The sequence below is a fragment of the Desarmillaria tabescens genome, assembly GCF_030435595.1.
Source record: "Desarmillaria tabescens strain CCBAS 213 chromosome Unknown EV420scaffold_21, whole genome shotgun sequence".
Lineage (NCBI taxonomy): Eukaryota > Fungi > Basidiomycota > Agaricomycetes > Agaricales > Physalacriaceae > Desarmillaria > Desarmillaria tabescens.
The window spans coordinates 338,761-358,986 of NW_026848320.1; the positions used below are offsets into that span (position 1 = coordinate 338,761).

Here is a 20,226-nt window from a genome sequence, read left to right on the forward strand (position 1 = left end):
ATGGACTTCGCAGCCGTACCCAAGACGCGTTTCGGTGCGGCTCGGCCTTGCCGTTGTTGACGCGTATAAATGCTCGTTGATAGATTTGTGCTCAATAACTATCTTTTACAATGATTTCTCTCGTCGTTGCATTATGCGTCATTTTCTGTTGCTGAATCCTTATTCCCAACAGTGTTAGCTCAAAGCGATTTCGATTGGAGCGCGGTTGGTCCTTTGCTTCTCCTTGACGCACCAACACTCACGATGAATGATAGATCGAACCAACGACCAATTTATCTTGGGTGGACTGTTACTCAAACTACAAATGCGCGCGTTTCCAGGTATTACTTTCCAATTTTTCACTATGGTGTTCACCGCTAACCTTTTGATACGTGCTGCAAGGTTCCCATTGACTACTCTAACGAGGCTGGTGACAAGGCGGCTATCGCGGTAATCAAACTGCCTGCGCAATCTCAGACAGACTATAAAGGAGCAGTATTGATGAATCCCGGAGGTCCTGGCGGCAGTGGAGTCGCGGATGTAGTTTACGCTGGTCCACTATTCGCGTCTGTCATTGGGACTCAATACGATCTTATCAGCTTCGATCCTCGTGGTACGTTAATTATCATCTTAATATCTACTTTATCTCTCACTCCGCCTATCGCAGGAGTCGGTAATTCGACGCCTCGAGCAGAATTCTTTCTCACAAAAGAAGAACGCTCGCTCTGGCTTGCTGATCCCAATCATTGGACGGCTGCTCCTAACACAAGCTCGGACCAGATTCCTCATCTATGGGCGTCGTCGCATGTTATAGCGGAAGTGGCCAAGGAAAGGGATAATGGAATCTTGAATTACATTGGTACTGACAATGTTGCACGGGACATGCTGGCAATCAATGAAGCAGTGGGTCATGAGAAGTTGCAGTATTGGGGGTTCTCGTAAGCTAGCAATTCCTTCCCTTCGTTCGATGGCTGATCGCTTCCGTCCAGTTATGGAACTATTCTCGGAACCACGTTCGCTACAATGTTTCCCGTACGCTTCTCGGTCATTCTTGCATCCCTTAACTGACTAATCACGCTTCCAATTTCTAGGATAAAGTCGAACGTATGGTGCTTGATGGTGTGTATTCGACTATTCTCCTCTATTCAGGCAAATTAACTCATGTTAATCAGGTGTAGCAGATGTGGATGGCTACTATAGTGGTAAGATAACTGCGCGGCGTCCCTGAGCTTAGAGTGTCTCAGATTCTGTTGTTTCCAGGTGACTGGCGCAATAACTTTCTCGATACCGACAAGGACATGCAATCTATCTTTGACGCATGCGTAGCTGCTGGACCTGAAGCATGCGCTTTCTACGCCCCTACTTCGGAAGAGATATCCAATAATCTCAACTCTCTATATGAATCCCTTCGCGCCCAGCCAGTCCCAGTCGTAACCCCATCGTTTTATGGTGTCGTCGACTATGCCGCCTTGCGAACAGCAGTGAAGTACACCCTGTATCGACCGTATGTATATGCATCTGTTTTCGCCCAAGGTCTCGCTGCTCTCGCAGCAGGGGACGGAAGCATAATATACGAGATGCAAGCACCGGTGAACGACCCCTCTACCGTTTATGATAATGGCTTGGAGGCAGAAATTGCTATTTCCTGCAGTGATGCACTGAATAATACGGACTCCCTGCCAGATTTGTTGGCGTACTGGGACAGTATCAAGGGAGTATCAACCTTTTCTGATTTACTCTTCACGCAGATGCTTAGCTGCACGTGCGTATATCCCTTCCACGACATGTCTCTTTGTGTGTGCTAATTTATTTCACTTCAGCGGATGGAAATTCCATCGTGAAGGCAGTTTTACGGGTCAGCTTTTACCTGCACACGTAACAGGGACTTGCACTGAGGCATTCCTCTGTAGGTCCGGTCGGCGGCAACACCAATTATCCTATTCTTTTCGTAGGAAACGTGGCTGGTATGCGCTTTTGCCTCCATCCCTCTCTTTCCACTGATATTAAGGCATCATGCAGATCCCGTTACATCAATTGCCGGGTAAGTCACTCCAGCACTATATATAAGGCTCGTTTTACTTATCCGTCTTTAGGGCAAAGAAGGCGTCCAGCGCATTCCCTGGCTCTGTCGTTCTAACTCAAAACTCGTCAGGGGTAACTATCTATTCGAACGCAGGTTTTCTTATACTCACTCTCCCACTATTATAGCACGGTTCTCCGGCCGCTTCGTCTGCATGCACACAAGCATACGTTCAAGCGTACTTTCAGAACGGCACTCTTCCCGGAGATGGAACAATCTGTGAGATTGAGTCTCAGATGTTCCCAGCTTCTTCAAACACCACTGATCAGCGACGTGCTTTCCTCGGTCGCCAACCAATGACTCCGGAACATATTCACTAATTCTTTCAATTGGTGCATTGTTACGGTTTGTCAAGTATATTCAACACTGTCTCCTTTCTGGTTTGCTTTATTGCAGCTTTACACGTCCAATTCATCCGTCCTTCATCCTGTTCTACTGGGATGCTCCTATGTAGCCCCATTTTCTTATATGTACTACTCCTTCGGTCTTAAATCAATAATTCGTGTTGCGGAAAAGATACCCTGTTCACAATTTTCACACAAACATCCCATCTCTCGTGACGAATAGGTCGCACATAGTTCAGGGCATACTTGCTACAAGCAAGAACCAAGCGAGGCGATGGTCGGTTGTAGCAGGGAGCAGATACAGAGCCCCGGCCTAAGTTCGGCTGCGCCCGGATTGTGCGAATAGGGGTGCGAATGCGAGTGCGATGCCCTTCTTCTACAGCCACCACCTGCATTTCTTGATCCATTTCCGTATATCTTGGCAGAGAAAGTTCTCACTGTGAAGACGCTGCGTACGTATCAAGCATACGTTTCAGTGTGACCCAGACCCTGTTGTTGATCATGATTCGTGAGGCGACACATATAAATGCTCACAGATTGATTTTCAGCCTTCAATGTCACCTTTCCCAACGATTGCTCTCATCTTTGCCTTCTCCGTTCTCTCTGGTACCACCGAGTTCCTGTTTCCTACAGTATTGGCTCAAATCACTTTCGATTGGAGGACTGTTTGTCCGGCTTCTCCTTCTTCAGGTTCTATTGCTCACGACTGAATTATAGATTGAACCGACAAGCAATTTATCATGGGTCGACTGCTACTCTGGCTACCAATGCACCCTGTTTCCAGGTATTTTCTTTCTCATATCGCTACCCGGAAGTTTCACTGAATGTTCCCTCTGCATGACAAAAGGTGCCTATCGACTACTTGAATGAAGACGGTAATAAAGCTTCCCTCGCGGTAATCAAGTTTTCCGCGCATTCCAAGACCGAATCTAAAGGATCCGTACTGATGAATCCGGGAGGCCCTGGTGGTAGCGGCGTCGCCGCCTTGGCTCTCATGGGTCCGCTACTTGCATCTGTTATTGGGAACCAATATGATTTCATCAGCTTCGATCCCCGTGGTGCGGTGACCTCCTGTTGCTGTTATCCACTCAAGCTCACACTACGACCATTGTAGGGGTCGGTAATTCGACGCCCCGAGCGGAGTTCTTTCTCTCAAAGGAAGAGCATTCGCAATGGCTTGCGAATCCCAATCGTTGGACTACAGCTGCTAACTTAACTGCCGACCAGATTCCCTATTTACTGGGCATCTGCACAGGTTATAGCGGAGCTGGCCAAAGACAGAGATAACGGAATCCTGAATCATATGACTACGGACAACAGCGCTCGGGATATGCTATGGATCAGTGAGGCGAAAGGCCAAGAGAAGCTGCAGTATTTGGGATTATCGTAAGCAAGCGATTTGAGTTCCACTTTCGCCCGATGGCTGACCCATTCCCTCCAGTTATGGGATAGTTCTTGGCACCACCTTTGCTACAATGTTTCCCGTGCGTTCCCCCATCATTCTCGTGTCGTTCTTTTACTAAATATTGTTCTAATTTCCAGGATAAAGTCCAACGTATGGTGCTTGACGGTGAGTAATCGACTTCTTCCCTACTCACGCACGTTTATTCATATTAATTAGGCGTGGCAGATATGGACGGCCTATTACAGAAGTAAGATGATTATGTTGCGTCTTCAAGCCTATAGTGTCTTATATTTCCATCCTCTCCAGATGACTTGCGCAATCAGATTGCCGACACTGACAAGGTCATGCAATCTTTCTTTGATGCATGCGTGGCTGCTGGCCCCGATGCATGCGCTTTCCACGCCCCTACTTCAGATGCCATCTCTAAACAGTTCGATTCTCTATACGAGTCTCTTCTTATTCAGCCAATTCCAGTCGTAACGCCATCGTTCTATGGCGTTGTTGACTATACTGTCCCGAGGCTTGCAGTCAGAATTGCCCCTCTCCCAACCGTACAGATATTTCTCTGTCCTCGCCCAAGGTCTCGCTGATATTGCGGCCGCCAGGGATGGCAGTATAATTTACGGGATGCAGGCGATGGCGTACGATCCTTCATCTGTTTAAGTTAATTCATGGGAGGCACAAATTCCTATTATGTATAGCGATGCATCGAATAACACGGACTCTGCGGCAGATCTGTTGGCCTATTGGGACAGCATCAAGGATTTATCGACCCTTTCCGACTATACTTTTTATCCGAAGAATCAGCTGCGCGTGAGTACATTTCCTCTTTTACATGTGTGTTAATTGTTAATTCCGTTTTTATTCAGTGGATGGAAATTCCATCGTGAGGGCAGATTTACGGGTGAGATTTTTTCCGCAGACATCACTAGGGATCATTGTAGAATATCTATTGATAGGTCCGGTTACCGGAAATACCAGTTATCCTATCCTTTTCATACGAAACACCGCCGGTATGTGTCCGTCCTGGACTGTCCTTTTTCACTAATATCAATGTATCATTCAGATCCCCTTACTCCTCTATCTATGTAAGTAACGCCACTCTTTCCTGCCAGGATCACTTGATTTAACTTTCTATAGGGCGCGGAAGACGTCGAGCGCATTCCCCGGCTCCGTCGTTCTGGCTCAAAACTCGTCCGGGGTAAGCAACCATTTAAAAATTGGTTGTTGTACTCTCATTTCCCGCTGCTACAGCACACCTCCCTGTTCTCTTTGTCTACATGCACGCACGCATACATTCAAGCGTACTTTCAAAACGGTACACTTCCTGCCGACGGAACAGTCTGCGAAATCGAGTCCGAGATGTTCCCAACATCGTCAATCACCCTTGGTCGCCAATAATTCTGGAGTATAATCACTCTCCTTGTCCTAGTCCCCTTTTACCCCGAACATTGGTTTGCTCATCCCAGCTTCGCGTCCAAGTCGTACATCTTTTTCTCAGTTTTTTGCTCGTATCTAGCCCAAAGTTATCTTACGTGTACTACTTCGGTTGGACTGTAGACAGTACGCGTGGTGTGTAAATACATGCACTCCGTTCTCAATCTTCTCGCGAATACCTTACTTCTTCGAAAATTCGAGTCTTCATCTCCGTATCTCCAGTGACTTCATACTATATTTGCTCGACACTTTCTTCGGAAGGACATTTATGTCATCCATACTGAGTACTCGAAATGTATTGGTTCGATCCTTTCTTTCATCCGAGGGCGAAGTCCTCAGGTTCACTGAATTGCAGGGAACTGTATGTTGCCATTTGCCTTCTATGAAGCGCTGAAAACCCGCAAAGATGTAAATTACCGTAGAGCATTAATACTCAATTACATTAAAATGTAAGACGTAAATATAAACAGTGAAGCATCAAGTACATGATGATAGTTTGTCATAAAGTCCTTAATAAAAACCTAATTCTATATTATTCGTCAATACATTTCTAGCAGAAAAGTACACTGCAATTACTCACATTTGAATTTCCTCCCTGAGCCGCGGGAGGTTGGGTTCCACCATTCGCAGACGCCTAAAGAGTACTTAGTTAACGAGCAGAATTACCCAGGAGGAAGTATTTACGACTTGGGGTTGCGGAGGAGGCGCCTGCGCCTGGATGGGGGGTGGCATCCGACCGTCGTGCTGTCGAAGAAGTGGGGTAAACAAGGATAATGTGTTATTCAAGTAAACGGGCTGGAATTACCATGAGCGTTTCAGGAGAGAAGAAGTTCATGTTCGCGATAGGTTTCTGGATGACCAACAGCGTCAGCACATTGTTTAGACTGCTTCAAAACATATAGACATGCCCGGTCGGATGGGAATGGGAATGGATAGTTATAAGACATGGTTGATTTATCTGAAGGTAGAGGGAGGTTCCTTTGAGTCGGGTTGTATGAATGAGCAGACGATTAATGGAATAAAGCTCTCGAAAGTGAGGAGGTTTATATAGCGGCAGCCTAGCTACGTATAAACATACTCGGATTTAACAATGATCTAGTCGTTCCTGTGGTTTCAAACCATGATGAGACACCGGATATAGAGACAACGTAGAAGAGATCGCCAGATACGTCGTTCGATCATAGAGACAATTAATATCACTTGGTGGCGTCCGATCGAAGAGTCAGCGGGTACTATGTGAGATTCCTTTTTGGTTTGTTAGGCCATTTATCGTGAATCGGTTCCCGACTCGGAAGTTGATCTTAATAGCTATGTCTAAGGCATCGATCAATGAATGTTTGTGCCATTAGTTATGTCACACTGCGACTCGTGTGGCTATGACCTCGGGTTGTAACTCGAAGAGATAACAAAGGAAGCAGTAAAGTAAAGGAGGAATCGACCTTACCCAGTGGCACCCGAACGACGTCAGATAAGAAGTTACAGAACCTTTCCTGAAGTTCGGTCGAACCTGTCGAAGTACCTAAGGATATTGAAAAATAGAAAATAGCAAAGAAACCGTGGCACAATACCCCTTCAAATTGGAGAAATAACCTTAAGGTCTGAGTGTTAGGGCTCGGGCCGGTGAACATCAGTATGATTTAACATGATGTCGCTCTTTCGACGTGATCCCTACCAGCGCACGAGGATTCATATACTCATTGCTGTTGTTCAAGTTCGTGACGCTCTAGGATATGATATTCCTCTATATCGCGCGTATTCCACGCGTTTGACGCGTCTTTCCGAGCTCTATTGCCGCATGATGGAGAAACGCGTCTGTCAACCTGAGTTTGGAGCCCAAGGGCCTGAAGACGTGTCAAAAACGTTGTTGGACTCATCAGTGGCATGCACGAATATTTCGCCGAGCATTTCCCGGGGAAGACGGATTGAAGAGAGAGAGAGAACGCCGTGGATGGTTGACTACGGCGTTGATGTTGGCGCGTTGGGCCTTGAGTTTCTCCAGTGTCTGAGATTCAAGCTTGAGATCTTCGTCAACTTGAGTGATAGATTGTCAGAGACTTGTAAGAATCTCTGATGTCGATAATCTCTAAGTCGAGCCGTGGGATCGCTGTTTTTGAGGTAGACATCGGCGATAGGTGGAATGAGACAAGAATCCGAGTCGTCGGTTAAAGATGAGAGGCATTTGTAGCAGAGCGCCTGTGAAAACGTCACAGTGGAATCCCAAGATGTCGCAGCTATCATATTCGAACCTTACAGTTCAGGGATAGATTGTCTGGAATAGGTGAACAAGGAAGTCGAAGAAGTGTTCGTTGTGGGGGGCCACTAGGGAATTGCCAAGTGGCATTGGCCTACGCCGACTCGGCATCAGATCCTCTTGTCAGATTTCAGAAGGACGGCCCCGAATTTCTGGTTACGACAAAGACATAGTACAAGTATAATCGAATACAACCAAACAAAAGCGAAATTGGAGGAGTAAGGAATGTCCTACATACTGATAACAGTACGTGCCATATCGCCGGAAAACGAACACCTTATTCCTTACTGGAATAGAATCAGTTCGTTTACAGGTCTAAAGGCCTATGTGATTTTTAGTAAAATCTAACGGGGAGGAAGAGTTATACATACCTTCGATTAACGCTGAAACCCGTATGCCTCCCTCTGGCGCACAGGAGTGGACCGAGACGCACGCCAAAAAAATGAACGTCACTTCAGGGTCAGGGCTCCTCCTCAGGAATTGGCTTTCAAAAGGTCCAAACGCACGATGTCAACATCCAAGTGACTCTGCGAGGATCGAAACGAAGATCCATTTGACCATATAACGCCCGGCATCAAGTAAATCTCTCTGTGAGCGCTTCGGGCGGAGGCTGGAGAGGTGTGGAGAGAATCTTCTTTGCATTCACTTGGTTCTCTATGACTTGTTTGTGATTTTTAGTCGGATAGTTGAGAAGGGGTGCGGTCGCTTCAGTGAGGGAGTCGAGCTCTGCGATACGATCAGGTGTTTTGGAAAGAGTAGCTTGAAGGATATTCCTCGCAAAAACCGCTGATAGAGGGGTTAGGAGAGGCTGGGTGGTTCGGGCATCGGGAAGCTCAAGGGACCAAGACCTAGAGTCAGAATCAGATTTTTCAGTTTGTATGCACAACATAGATCTATCATAAACAATTAAAGAAATAAAATACAGGAAAAGAGAGAAATTTACTGACAGCATAATCCAGGAGACCGGATGAAAGAGAAAACGGCGAGTGTTCAAAATTCGCTTCTTCGGAGTTTACACGTCGGCGTAACATCACGTGGTTGTGACACTGGTCCGATAACTGTGTTGAGCGTGAAAGATATCTAACATTGACCTTGTCGCCACCAAATTACATGGTGCCTCTTGAAGAGTCCATTCCGATGTGCAACAGACTGACGAAAGACAACACTAAAGATATTTTGCAAGACAGAAGGACTGGGCACAATAGCTAAATGAGGGATATAGACGATAGCTGATACGATCAACGATAGCAACGGGAATTCAAAGCTAAGACGAGCAAACGAGAGAATAGAAACAAAAGAAGGAAAGGAACAGAAACCGACACGAAATTGGCACCCAAGACCAGTTAACAGGATGTGTCAATACTGCTGAAGTCACACCGCTAGGGTAGGCTTGCGGGGTGCACTCAAGTACTGCGAATGGTATTCTTTACTAGCACCATGGAAGCGCTTTCCATAGTCAAAGGTTTCCTTGACAATCACCTCGACCTAGGACAATTCAGCACGTTCATCATAAACAACATCGGGCGAACGAACCTGCTGTACATTCTCCTTGGGATAATACACAAACTACAAAAAATTCAGTACCACAATAATGATTTCGAACGAAGATTCCATACCATTCCATCCAGGGGCTCATTCGGAATCTCAGTTCCAGACTTTTTTGATCGAAGAATGAAGAGCTCGCCCCATCCCTCCCTCTCCCCGCGGAATCCCAAGATTTGTGTACGCGAAGCACGCACAGCTAGGAATGAAATGACATATACTGGTGAGATCAGACAGGTGAGCAGGAGTTCAGGATGTAAGCTAGCATTGTACATACGTTTCCCGATGACAAGGTACAGAGCAAGAAAACACGCTGGATCTGTCGGCAAGGCAACCCACTGCCAAAGTAAGAACGGCGGAACGCTAACATGTACGAGACTTACGAAAAGCAATGCACCGATGGTTGTTATACTAGGGGCGAGTTAACGAGCAAATCGTAGAAAACGTAAATCACCTTACCTTATGAACCAGCCGCATGAAAGGGTGTAGTATTTCACCCTACCAATGATTCTAAAGCTAATATTATGATATGCACTACCAGAGGGTGATACACTTACTCGGATGGCAAGCCAAACTCTCGCTGCAATGAACGCAAGAAGTAACATAACCAACCCGTGATAAGGAGGTTAACCACCACTGATAGGGAGAGACTGGTCGCAAAAACCAACTATGATTGCGCCTAAGTTGAGAATCCATGATGAGGGAAAAACAAACATACACCAGGATAAAGCTGATGGAAAGTAGAGAATTTCTGGAGTCGCATCCTATCCCAAATAGTGAGTTTCAGTGAAATAAAAGGAAAAATTAAGTCACGTACATCTCAAATGTGGAGACTACATAAGCAGTTTAGAGACAGCTGACTCCGACATGGACAGATACGCACCGGACGAGGTAACTGAAACTAATGAATAGTCATCGTCATAGAGATAAGGGCTGCTCACCTAGCTGGATGAAGGACAGAACGAGCTAAAGGGAAAACTTAGGCGCATGTCTAGTATGGAAAAATGAGGCACTCACGATAGGAGCGGTTATAGTCCAGTTTCGGTCGCTGCCTACAGGGGATCATTTTAAAAGCCGACTTCTTTGTGAGATAGACATACATCTATGGAGTTCTCTTGTGAAAAGGCTATGCGATTGATTGAATTTCCCGCCGACTTGAATCTAGTGCTGGAATGATACTCACTACTGTATGAAGAGGGCTTGAATCATCTGACATGACTCAATGTAAGAGCAGTAGATAATCAAGATTACAGGTGGCGTACCGTGATGGCAACGGTCAGCTTCGTAGATCATGTGAGCGGAATGACAATACTGAAAATGAAAGGTACTTGCCGCAATAGACCTTGAAACTCATGAGACCCAGTCATTTACCAAGCGAGAGCATCACTTACCAAGGGATATGATCATCCATGCCCTCAGCACCAGAGAATGTAATGAAATAATCACAAAGAGAAAAGAGAATGAACGCCGAGTGGATAATGTCGAGGACCCTAAAATAAGTGAGTTGTTGCAGTAGAAGTAATCCATAAGATCAGGAATGTACCAGATAACGAGAGTCTATGCCTGGTCAGTCAGAGTGGTATGAGAACAAGAAAGTGCGTACGTTGCAACGTTTTTGCGAAGAGCCGAATGTCAGGTCGGTGAGAACCTGGAAGACGATGGTTCCGCTCATGCTGAAGTTTGATGAGTATGGAGCTCACGGTAATATGAACCGGTATACTCACAAAGAAGCGGTGAACCCATACACTAACATGGCTGCGCTGCTGATCCCCTGCATATCATCCATGACAAGTCGTCGATAGAAGGATGGAACCGAAGTATACCGAAGTTCACCACTCGCAAGGTTTTAGCGGAGTTTCAAATAGAAGTCCGGCCCGGATGACGCCAATGCCATGGTGGAGCTTTGTCTCCTCGTCGTTACATTCGCCCGATAAACACGACTAATCAATCCGTAAAAGACCGTGTTCTCATGCTCAATTTCCAACAAATCTGCCTCTCCAGGACTCAGTGTTGGGATTTGCAACTTCAAGCTTATGCCAGAAGATTCCCGAAGCTTCGGCTTATTCATTTGTCATGATACTTAGATATATTTAGTTACTTTGGTAGAATATTCTAGATACATTTCATAGTATATAAGGAGCTCATTAGGAGCTCTAGTAGCTAACAATTCAGTATTATACCTACTGCAAGCCTCCCACTGCAATACTGCCAGCACTCAGGCAAACACCTCAGCAATAGACTCCATGATGACTCAGATTCTACCCAAATTCTTACCGGCCTTCCAGTAGTCCTATGCTATGACCAATTCTGTCGTAATACGATTTAATTATGCACTCGTTCTACCTACAGATGGAAGGTTGGGCCCCCGATGAGGCTTTTGGGCGGGATGCGCATCAACCGCAGCAAGTCTGGGAGCAGCGGACTCCGGAGAGGATGGGATTCCAGATGGAGCCAGGAGGACGTGATTGAAGGTGGCTGGACTAAAGCAAAGGTCTATGACTCCGGAGCAGTCAGAGCTATCTCTGGGTGAAAGTAATGCGGGATGGTTGGAGTCGGATGAAAGGAACCCCTAGGACTTCCTTAATGTATGCATAGCTGGCACAGGACGATGTAAACGACGAGATTGACGATGACATCTTAGCACTTAACGCCGATCGAGAGGTGGGACAAGCAACTGTCTCGTTTAGGAGTCTATTGATCACTAGTGAGTCGCGCGCGACTCTTCATCACAGCTCGAATATCATAGAAAATTTGACTCACGGATCTTCCTACGACGGTCAGCAATGTATCCGTAGAGATCATCTTAGAGTAGGCCTAGAACGTCCTTCTCGATGGCTATGCTACACAGTATTTGGCCCCTCGAACGAGGTTGACCTCAGTATAATAGAAAAACACGGTGAAAGCTATATACATATGTCCTTCAAGTTCTATCATATGGGTACTGCCACACATTCTCGCCTGTGTGAATATCAGGCAACAGCTTTGTCTGAGCCACTCTACATGATGTCAAGGTTCACCTTGATTAAGACTTCCTTTTGACTTATCATCGAAAGTACAGATACCCTGGAACGAAACTCTGGTATTCTGAAATAGACGCTGGGTAAGAATTCCAAGGCATTGATAGACTGGTTTATATACCGTTGAGTCTGCCATGGAACCTTCGGAGCCATTGGGTGCTAACTGGAGGATGGTAGGAACTGAATGTCCTCCGTGCTCTTCGATTGCCTTTTTCGACCTACATTTACATCGGTAGTTGAACCTAGAAAAATTAAGCTTCAGGTAAAGAAAACACACGAAGATTTACATAGCAAGCAGCAAGTTGATGTAAACTGTGAGGACATTTGTCAGTCATTATTAGTAGGCAATGAATAATACCCACGTTTAGGTAGGACGAATTCAATCCCGAGAAAAATGAAAGACTCTGGCCACGCGAAACACTATGGATATTGGTTAGATCCTGGTGTGAGGTTAGATTGAGAGACAGCAGACGGCGATGAGAGTGAGTAACGAGCATACACTGCTGGCTTCATCAGGTACAGCATATAAAAGGTCAAAACAGATATCTTCACCTTGTAGCTAAACCTGATACAAGAGCCAGTCACATTAGACGGACAAGAAAGGAGGTCATTCTATTATGATGAAATCGATTAGAACTCGAAGATCCCAGCTAGGATCCACACACGTGGATGAATTTATGGCTTCTCCACTCTTGTGCATGTAGTAGCACATCATGAAGGCTATCATGAAGTCCTCTGCAACGTTCGTTGAGAGGAAGGCATAAATTGGAACCTGCATTAATTGGGGGAAATATGAAATATCCATGATTTCTCAGGGTGTGAACTTATCACATACACCGCTATCAGAGGTGAAGGAAAATTTCTCGGTGTTATAGCTGTGAAGAGTCATTCAGATGCCAAAAACACAGTTACTGATGATCCCTTACATGCCATAGGCCAGAACTGCAGGAATATTGTCAGTGTAATCGGACCAAGCAAGCTATCATTGATTTCTTACATATCCCAACACCTAAATGAAACATAGTTGAACACATATTCGACAAGAAAACAGGATTTTATTACCGAGCGAGATCACAATGGCCAAGAACTGTCGGATAATAAGCAAGAGAAGGATGCTCGGATAACTGAATGGATACTTACGATTCACCATGGGAGAATTTTACCAAAATAGCGTCCAACTAGGATCAATGTGAGCCGTCACAATAGTAACCATAACGACCCTAAAATACGAACGTTTCCATAGTCGAATAGCATACACCCTAAGAAGTATACCAATAAGACTTTTGCTACTTCAGTAAATGATACGATTCGTACCCTTGGACATACACAACGATCAACACCTAGATGGAATGCTGATGAGATAAAGCAATGCCATAAATACAGCATGAAGACCCACATTTATACCAAATTGCAGCTGAAAATGCAAGCCACAGTTAGAGAAGTTTATGATGTGACGGACTACAAACGATTCACCTTAAAGCTCCTGTAACGCATCGTCAGTGAAATTTGCCTTTTCTCCCTGTCCGGAAGCATACCACTGCGCATTTTCTCCAACCAAAGACCTGAAAATATCGACCTTATCAATGAGATAATAGTATAGGGCATGCGTGCTTAAAGTGACATGAAGGGTATCAAGGACCCTGTCAAAGAATACTGCCATAAATTACCCTGACAGCTAGGTGTAAATGAACAAACCAAAGTAGTGCTACCTGTATCACAGACTTCAGCATGACACTGACTACGAACAAATTGTGACATACAGAATATCTGTAGACCCACCAGTCATCAGGGTATCTCTTGTAGTAAATGACCGTTTGTAGATTTGTTATACCGAATAAGCTACAGATAGAATGAGTGAGAAAGCATTGTTGGGAGTAGAAAAAGCCATTTACACGGCGGCTACGGTAGCGCCGATGTAGAGAGCGCCGGGCACGTAGAATTTTGCGAGCGCACTTGCGAGCATGCGTTTGCGTTCTCTCGCATGCGATTGTCACGCTTGCATTTGCGTGTGCGAGCGTGACAAAGACCTTCTTGAGATTTCTTGTATAAAAATAGCTCCAGAATTTATTCAGTGCTTCTAGACGCAGAAAGATATAATACCTTTTGGCAAAGAATGGAAATTTGATGGTTATTTTGAGGTAATATCCTCTCAAAGCTCAAAACCCAACCTCAAGAGCCAAAAAATCAACCTATGGAGTGATTATTTGACTTGGAATATCTAGTAAATCAATAATTTATTTCAACGGTCGTGAATGGGGGGGTCTAATATCAAGAAAACTGGTGTAAGGCACGAACAGACTTGGAGGGAGGAAGGTAAGTCAAACATTGGCTGCTGGTCAGAGAGGGTCAAGTTCAATAGAAGATATATCATGGGAATATTAAACGAACACAAATGTGACGACTAGAAGCTGATAACTCAAAAATATCAGAAGTGACCAAGAGTTAAGACGGTTCAACTCGCGTCGAACGCAAATGTTACATGTTGTCACAACTCCGTCACACTTGCGAGCCAATCGGGAGCCGCTTCCGCTCGCTTGCGTTTAATTTCCAACCGCATGCGTTCATCTTCTTAAGGCTTGCGTTCTACTTTGCAATGTATGCATGACATCTTTGTGAGATGTATAAGCAAGTTTTGCTCGTTTGAGAACCTGTTCATCCCGCAAAGTTCAAAAAAAGGTCAGATTTCTTATTCATTTCGAAGTGAAATATCGCTATGATGGAGGGTGCTCATTTTGTAGGTAAAACCAATACCTGTATAGCATTTTCATATTATTCAACGGCTTTCCTGAGTCATAGTAAGGGACATTAACCTGGTGGGACATATCCAGAAACTCGGAAACAGCAAGTAAATGTTCGAAATAAGACGCACTTTACTAGTGTATGTAAAACAGAGCTAAGTATTTGTATGCAACACAAGCAAAGGTATTCATATGTGCGCAGATGCATGCAAGTTAAATGCAATGTAACGCAGTTCAACTTGAGTTCAACGCAAATGAACGCAGTTGAACGCAAGCTCGCAAGTGTCGCTCGCAAAAATCTCCTGGCCCGAGAGCGCCGAGAGTGCCTCCAAGGGACGGAATAGTTCTTGAGAGATGCGATGCCATTGTACAAGTACAGAAAGCTCTTGGACACGTATAAATGGGTAGGACGAGACATCGCAGCAGAATGAGCATAGCTATCACCGAGAATGCATCTGTGTTGTTGGTTTCCTGATCTTGATGTTAACGTTGAAACACAAATTCGGAACCTGTTCTCCCCTGCGAAGAAGTTTTATGTGAAGCAATTTTAACGTGCATTATGCGAGGGAAGCCTCCCTTCCCCTTCCACTTCGATTGGACGAGAATTAGCACCGCTAGTGAATTCCAATATATATATATATATACAACAATGAATCAGTAACAACAGTATGGTACCTATGCATTTGCGCAACGGACCCTGGTGGTATAGTTTAACTTGAGGTCAGTGTCACGTCTGTCTTCGAAATAATAACGTTTAGCGGAAACGACAGATATGATTAAATCTGGTACCGCAACTTCGAATTCCTGTGCTTTCCTGCAGCAATTGGTGTCTGTTGACCTGATCGATCAAGAGCAGCAACAAGATCAACATATGTTGACTTCTCAGTCACGGAACCAGACGTGAGGGTGCGAATTAGGGACTTTGTGAAAAACCCATTGAAGCCTGTATCCCCTTCCATTTCCTTCGCGTACTCGTACTCCCTACATGCCGCAAGAAGTACGTGAGACTCCGTATCTGGGCGCCAATCATCTGCAAAAACCGATCGATGGCAAGGGAACTGTTTCAGCTTCTCATCCGCAGCAACGAGCATATCTCTGAAACATCTACGAGGAAGCGGAGTAACGCTGCGAATTCCTGACTCAGATAGGCAACGGGAGGCACTGCTTGAGTGACAACAGTCAAGAATGAGTGTGATCCGGTTTCCCTTGACGCGTGAAAGTTCCGAGAGGACGGCATTAATCTCTCGGTCACTGATGTCGGGGATGGGGCAACCATTTGCATCAGGACTATTGCGATCAATAGGACAAAGCGCCTCGACGGATCCTGCTGCTAAAACGGCGTCTATAGGTCCATCAGAATTCGAGGATTCCTGGAAGTGGTGATGAAACCACGAATAGTTCGATCCGTGTCCGGAAAAATATATAACAATGTTGTCTCCGTTTACAATATTCGGATTGGTGATGAGACTAAGAAGCGTATCAATGATATTTTTGCGGGATGGGATGGCAGAGCCTTTGGGATAAACTTGCTCCCTCGGACCAAGGAGAAGCTGGAAACGGTCTCTGGGTACCCCAAGGTCCTCGTGAAGGTAGTTTTCCATTGACAATGCGTCCGACACGCATCCACGTAATGCTGAATCCGGATACGCATCGATCCCAATGAGAACAGCCCAGAATCGCGACGCACCCACGAGTTTATTCGGCTACAGCACAAACACTCAGCATCGATAAGAGAAAGAAATAGTGTGGACGGCTCACTTGCTGGGACACAGTATCGTGCAAAATAATCTGTCCTTCGCGGGTTGGAAGGCGTCTCTTTATAGTTTCAGACTCGAGGCGAAGATGGTACAGTGTATTAACGGCGATCAAGGCGGCGACACAAGAGGCCTCTCTGTGTAGTAGTGTGTAGTAGTGCCCTAGCTTTCGTCTCTTGGAAAATCTCCACCGAGTCGATGTCTGGAGCCATCCCATACTCTTCTGCGAGTTGTGATTCAAAGGCTTCCAGTGGGGATATTCCGTCTGATAATTTGATGATCTTCGCTAACAAGTCCAGATGTAGAGCAGCCTAGTCCAAACCGAGTAGTAAGCAACGGGCTTGTTCCGAGTGTCATAGAAAGACGTACCTCTGCTGCTGCTGCATCAACTATTGCGAAGGCCCTGCTTCCGGTAAAATGGTATGGAACATGAAAGCTGACCGCGTCGGTAATATCCTCTGTGGGACGTAGCGTGTCAGAATTGCCTGGGCATAAGATAGGGCGCATGATCCATTGATGGTCGTCCCTCACCCAGAGAGAGCAAGGGAGAGCCGGTAAGAAGTAGTATCGACCTGCGAATGGTGTATAAGGGCACAGAGATGAAGCACCTCTTAAATGCGGAGCATTGGCCTTCGTCTCATGTTCATCGGGCAGGCCAGGATCTATAGTGCATTGGTCACCTCTTTTGGTTGTCACTGCTGAGTCCTAGGACTGGGCCCCGTACCATACACGGCGATAGAAGGCCATATGAAGGACGCCGCCAACTGAAAGGATTTTCCATCAACAGAGCGGTGATAGCGATGACCCTTTATACAGTAGGCGACGGTTTAGGTCACCTATAGAAGACGTATCAGGGTAAAAGATACCACAAATCGTAAGACTTCCCTTGTTCGAGTCCAAAAAGCTCAGGGTAGCCCACTTATGGTTTCCAAGTACCTGTAAGGGTGAAAAGCGATCGGACCCACTGACGGACCACGGAACTGTGATGGCAGTGTGGATCTTCCCAAGGATGGCCTGAATAGCCTGTAGACTGCGGATTGAATAACACTCTTAAGTATTGGTCACTGTAGCTGAGAGCACCTCCACCCGACACAGAATTGTCCCCGTTTCGATGAGAACGAGGCAGTTAGTGAATAAAACGAAACAAGCGTCTCAAGGTCATAGTCGCTTGCGACGACAAATTTTAAAAGATTACGGAAAATGCCGAACTGCGATCAATCCTGTCCTTGCTCTGAACTCTGCATCACACCGTGTCACTACTTTGCTGGCTTCTCTCCGTTAATTATTTTGAAAGGTTTCTATCTCTCCCGTCTTCGACTGGGTCAGTTCTTCGTATCGAAATCTTGTTGAACCTGTGCTTTCCTCATGTCTCGCGCATGGCATTATGCATACAAGCGCCACTGAATCCGAAACATTGTTAGCATTGACCCCCGTATATTGGTATGCTGTATGAGTGCTTATGATTTATGAAGCAAGAGTTTCTCCCTGTGATATGTGATGATAGTCAGCCTTAGTCCAGAGTCGATCGCATCCGGGTTCCGGAAGATACCCGTTTCTGAAGCGCATATTTGGCGCGACCGTATAGTCAGCAGGAGACCTTTAACGTATTTGTTTGACGTACAATGATTCCAACCCTCGTTAGACCTCTCTGAGCTGCAGGGAGCTAGGGACGCGTAATCTAATCGACCGTTTGGATGTAAGAATTGATATAAGGTCTTTTATTCTCGAAGGGAGTGGATATTATCTCATGGGACAAAAGAGAGCATACGGAAGTGAACGCATTGAGAAGCAACGAGAGTGGCCCAAAAGAGCATTTTCTATAGGGCGTTGTCTGAGACGATGGCGGATGTAATCTGGCACGCCCAAGTATCGTGTGCGTATCGATATGAAGAGTGAGCGGTTTTCATGAAGCTTAAAACGGACACCCACAGCCACCTGCTTCTGGAATGTTTCATTCGAAATTAATGTTTCAGGGGTTCAGCGCCATCGTGCTTCGCGATTCAACACCCTTGAATGTTGCATGAACACTGGTCTCTGGCAAAAATGTGGCTTCAATGAGGAACAACCTGTGTCCTAGCTCGGAAGGAGAGAAGGCCAAGAAGCGAACTGGCTCAGTAAGATGCACGAAATTAAAGTCCAGGCACTTCTTCGCTGCCTTCTTGTGCGTTGGGCTGTGTTTTCTCGCACGTTCTTCATACATCGACCGCTTGCCATCAGCGTTTGTTTCTCCAGCATTCACACGAAAATATTTAGGAACCAGATGGACATCCGAAGCATGACGATTGATATCGCAAAAAATGCGTGGGTTTTGAAGAACATTTGGTAGGTAGGATGGAGACGGTAATGAGTACGCAAGGAATTCCAACGAACCAGATGGGAAAAGATGGGGATTGCCACCGAGTTCGTAGCCGAGAGGGTCAGTACGCTTAACGCTCGCGCAGTACTCATTAGATCGTGCTGCGATCTTTGCGTATCTACACAGGGACCTGCGTATGCGATCGGGTCGAATCACAAGAACCCGATCATGACCTGGAATACTGCGTACCAAGGCGTAATTTCAAGGGTGTACTTCGGGCTCAGAACGCAACTTAAGGCTCCCAGTACCCCTCTTTGCCTTGTACCACCCCACTCTTACGTCAACTTTCACACTCTCCGCCTCCTAGAGATGAAGAGTAAATTCTGGCCTAAAAATCTTGGAGGTTTTGAATTAGAGAGAGAGAGAGAAGAGAAGATGGCACGTGCCTTCACCAACCCCGACACGTCAGGGCAGCATCCGAGGAGCCGTGGAAGTCAGTACAGATCCTGAAAGCAGGCTTGAAACAGCGAATAGTAATTGACACGCTCACCGACATACCTTCGAATAGCTATCATTTTTTGCAAGACTTCAATTCTATCCTTGGAGCAACAAAGCCGAGCGACGCGCGTACCAGTCCCCGCAGCCGAAGCAACTGTTAAATTTGGCCTTCGCATGAAGCAAAGATACTATAGGTTGATGTAGAGAAGTCTTTACACGTCTAGGAAGCTCCTGCCTAGAATTGTAGCATTAAATATGACGATGAGACAGCAAAAGAGTCAGGCGGACTGAAACAACGTTGATAACACGTCCGCGACGCGTCTGTGGCTGTTCGAAGCGGTGGAGACAAATTTCAAATGTCTTTCGAATCCTCGGACCGGGTTATCCGGCAGGACTGCGCAACTACAGGTTCTGTCCCACCTCTTCCCGTGTGACGAAGGGAGTTCATGATCCCCTTCATTATGAACGCAGCATCCATAAATCTTGGATACCGACGCACCGACGCAGCGATCCTCGTCAAGAAGCCGGTTGATTAGCCATCATGCAGTCGAATAGTAGTGAGAGATCGCCGTAAAATAGTCTATTTTCGTGCTGAGGACCCGCCGTTGTGGGTATGTAATGCCGTGAACTGCCAGACCGTGACACGACAAGATTCTGACGTCCATGAGGAGGAAAATTTTTCCTTTCGTCATCCGTAACTTCCACTGTTACCAGGACTTAGGGACGTCCATTGATCCACAGCGTTTTCACAATGTGCTCTCGTCCCACAGGTAGGTAGTCTTTTAACGAAATGCAAGTTCTTCCTTCGCCTAGTTCGGACTCGTTAACGTCGGCTAGAGCTTTTTGATCAGTAAAAAGTGGAGTTTGAGCTGGTTTCGTAAGACA

At 45.9% G+C, this 20,226-nt stretch overlaps 6 protein-coding genes across 6 annotated transcripts; 2 read left to right on the plus strand and 4 right to left on the minus strand.

Moving 5' to 3' along the window:
* On the plus strand, positions 1-2,597 carry EV420DRAFT_1764891 (TAP-like protein-domain-containing protein; the record flags this gene model as incomplete). The annotated part of the gene is made up of 14 exons (XM_060480800.1): positions 1-34; positions 173-204; positions 255-320; positions 382-592; positions 647-917; positions 969-1,011; positions 1,071-1,098; positions 1,152-1,181; positions 1,240-1,741; positions 1,800-1,834; positions 1,890-1,943; positions 1,999-2,020; positions 2,073-2,133; positions 2,188-2,597. 14 exons carry the CDS (start codon positions 1-3, stop codon positions 2,377-2,379), a joined length of 1,581 nt encoding a protein of 526 aa, XP_060329825.1. The 3' UTR covers positions 2,380-2,597.
* A 307-nt stretch (positions 2,598-2,904) lies between these two features.
* Positions 2,905-5,664, plus strand: EV420DRAFT_1688872 (TAP-like protein-domain-containing protein; the record flags this gene model as incomplete). Its single annotated transcript, XM_060479315.1, has 15 exons — positions 2,905-3,068; positions 3,121-3,187; positions 3,251-3,461; positions 3,518-3,595; positions 3,666-3,789; positions 3,845-3,887; positions 3,946-3,963; positions 4,025-4,055; positions 4,115-4,284; positions 4,337-4,449; positions 4,510-4,625; positions 4,678-4,821; positions 4,875-4,896; positions 4,949-5,009; positions 5,063-5,664. The coding sequence occupies 15 exons, from the start codon at positions 2,905-2,907 to the stop codon at positions 5,207-5,209; spliced, it is 1,509 nt and encodes a 502-aa protein (XP_060329826.1). The 3' UTR covers positions 5,210-5,664.
* A 2,901-nt stretch (positions 5,665-8,565) lies between these two features.
* On the minus strand, positions 8,566-10,858 carry EV420DRAFT_1548738 (uncharacterized protein). The gene is made up of 20 exons (XM_060473401.1): positions 10,763-10,858; positions 10,642-10,711; positions 10,582-10,595; positions 10,430-10,528; positions 10,371-10,380; positions 10,301-10,318; positions 10,222-10,247; positions 10,139-10,164; positions 10,056-10,090; positions 9,980-10,004; positions 9,922-9,933; positions 9,856-9,871; positions 9,757-9,802; positions 9,596-9,705; positions 9,498-9,548; positions 9,422-9,449; positions 9,316-9,376; positions 9,113-9,258; positions 9,030-9,062; positions 8,566-8,981 (listed from the first exon to the last, which is right to left on the minus strand). The coding sequence occupies exons 1-20, from the start codon at positions 10,822-10,824 to the stop codon at positions 8,868-8,870; spliced, it is 1,002 nt and encodes a 333-aa protein (XP_060329827.1). The 5' UTR covers positions 10,825-10,858; the 3' UTR covers positions 8,566-8,867.
* Positions 10,859-11,211: 353 nt separating this feature from the next.
* On the minus strand, positions 11,212-13,205 carry EV420DRAFT_1748663 (uncharacterized protein; the record flags this gene model as incomplete). The annotated part of the gene is made up of 11 exons (XM_060480251.1): positions 11,212-11,531; positions 11,799-11,852; positions 12,177-12,273; positions 12,343-12,367; positions 12,418-12,475; positions 12,608-12,620; positions 12,721-12,827; positions 12,891-12,930; positions 12,982-12,997; positions 13,053-13,064; positions 13,196-13,205. The coding sequence occupies 11 exons, from the start codon at positions 13,203-13,205 to the stop codon at positions 11,382-11,384; spliced, it is 582 nt and encodes a 193-aa protein (XP_060329828.1). The 3' UTR covers positions 11,212-11,381.
* A 9-nt stretch (positions 13,206-13,214) lies between these two features.
* EV420DRAFT_1688878 (uncharacterized protein) lies at positions 13,215-14,110 on the minus strand (the record flags this gene model as incomplete). Its single annotated transcript, XM_060479316.1, has 8 exons — positions 13,948-14,110; positions 13,816-13,894; positions 13,751-13,764; positions 13,591-13,695; positions 13,529-13,538; positions 13,452-13,469; positions 13,370-13,395; positions 13,215-13,314 (listed from the first exon to the last, which is right to left on the minus strand). Exons 1-8 carry the CDS (start codon positions 14,016-14,018, stop codon positions 13,215-13,217), a joined length of 423 nt encoding a protein of 140 aa, XP_060329829.1. The 5' UTR covers positions 14,019-14,110.
* Positions 14,111-15,449: 1,339 nt separating this feature from the next.
* Positions 15,450-16,496, minus strand: EV420DRAFT_1548745 (uncharacterized protein). The gene has a single exon (XM_060473402.1). The coding sequence runs from the start codon at positions 16,392-16,394 to the stop codon at positions 15,570-15,572; it is 825 nt and encodes a 274-aa protein (XP_060329830.1). The 5' UTR covers positions 16,395-16,496; the 3' UTR covers positions 15,450-15,569.
* Positions 16,497-20,226: the final 3,730 nt, after the last annotated feature.

Bases quoted from the DNA above. Each gene is read 5' to 3' on its own strand.
- EV420DRAFT_1548745 (XM_060473402.1), bottom strand. From the start codon at position 16,394: ATGGAAAACTACCTTCACGAGGACCTTGGGGTACCCAGAGACCGTTTC.
- EV420DRAFT_1548738 (XM_060473401.1), bottom strand. From the start codon at position 10,824: ATGGATGATATGCAGGGGATCAGCAGCGCAGCCATGTTAGTGTATGGG. The intron at 9,706-9,756 runs GTATGTTTGTTT...GCGCAATCATAG, and splicing joins TCCATCAGCTTTATCCTGGT to TTGGTTTTTGCGACCAGTCT. The intron at 8,982-9,029 runs GTTCGTTCGCCC...GAATTGTCCTAG, and splicing joins CCAAGGAGAATGTACAGCAG to GTCGAGGTGATTGTCAAGGA.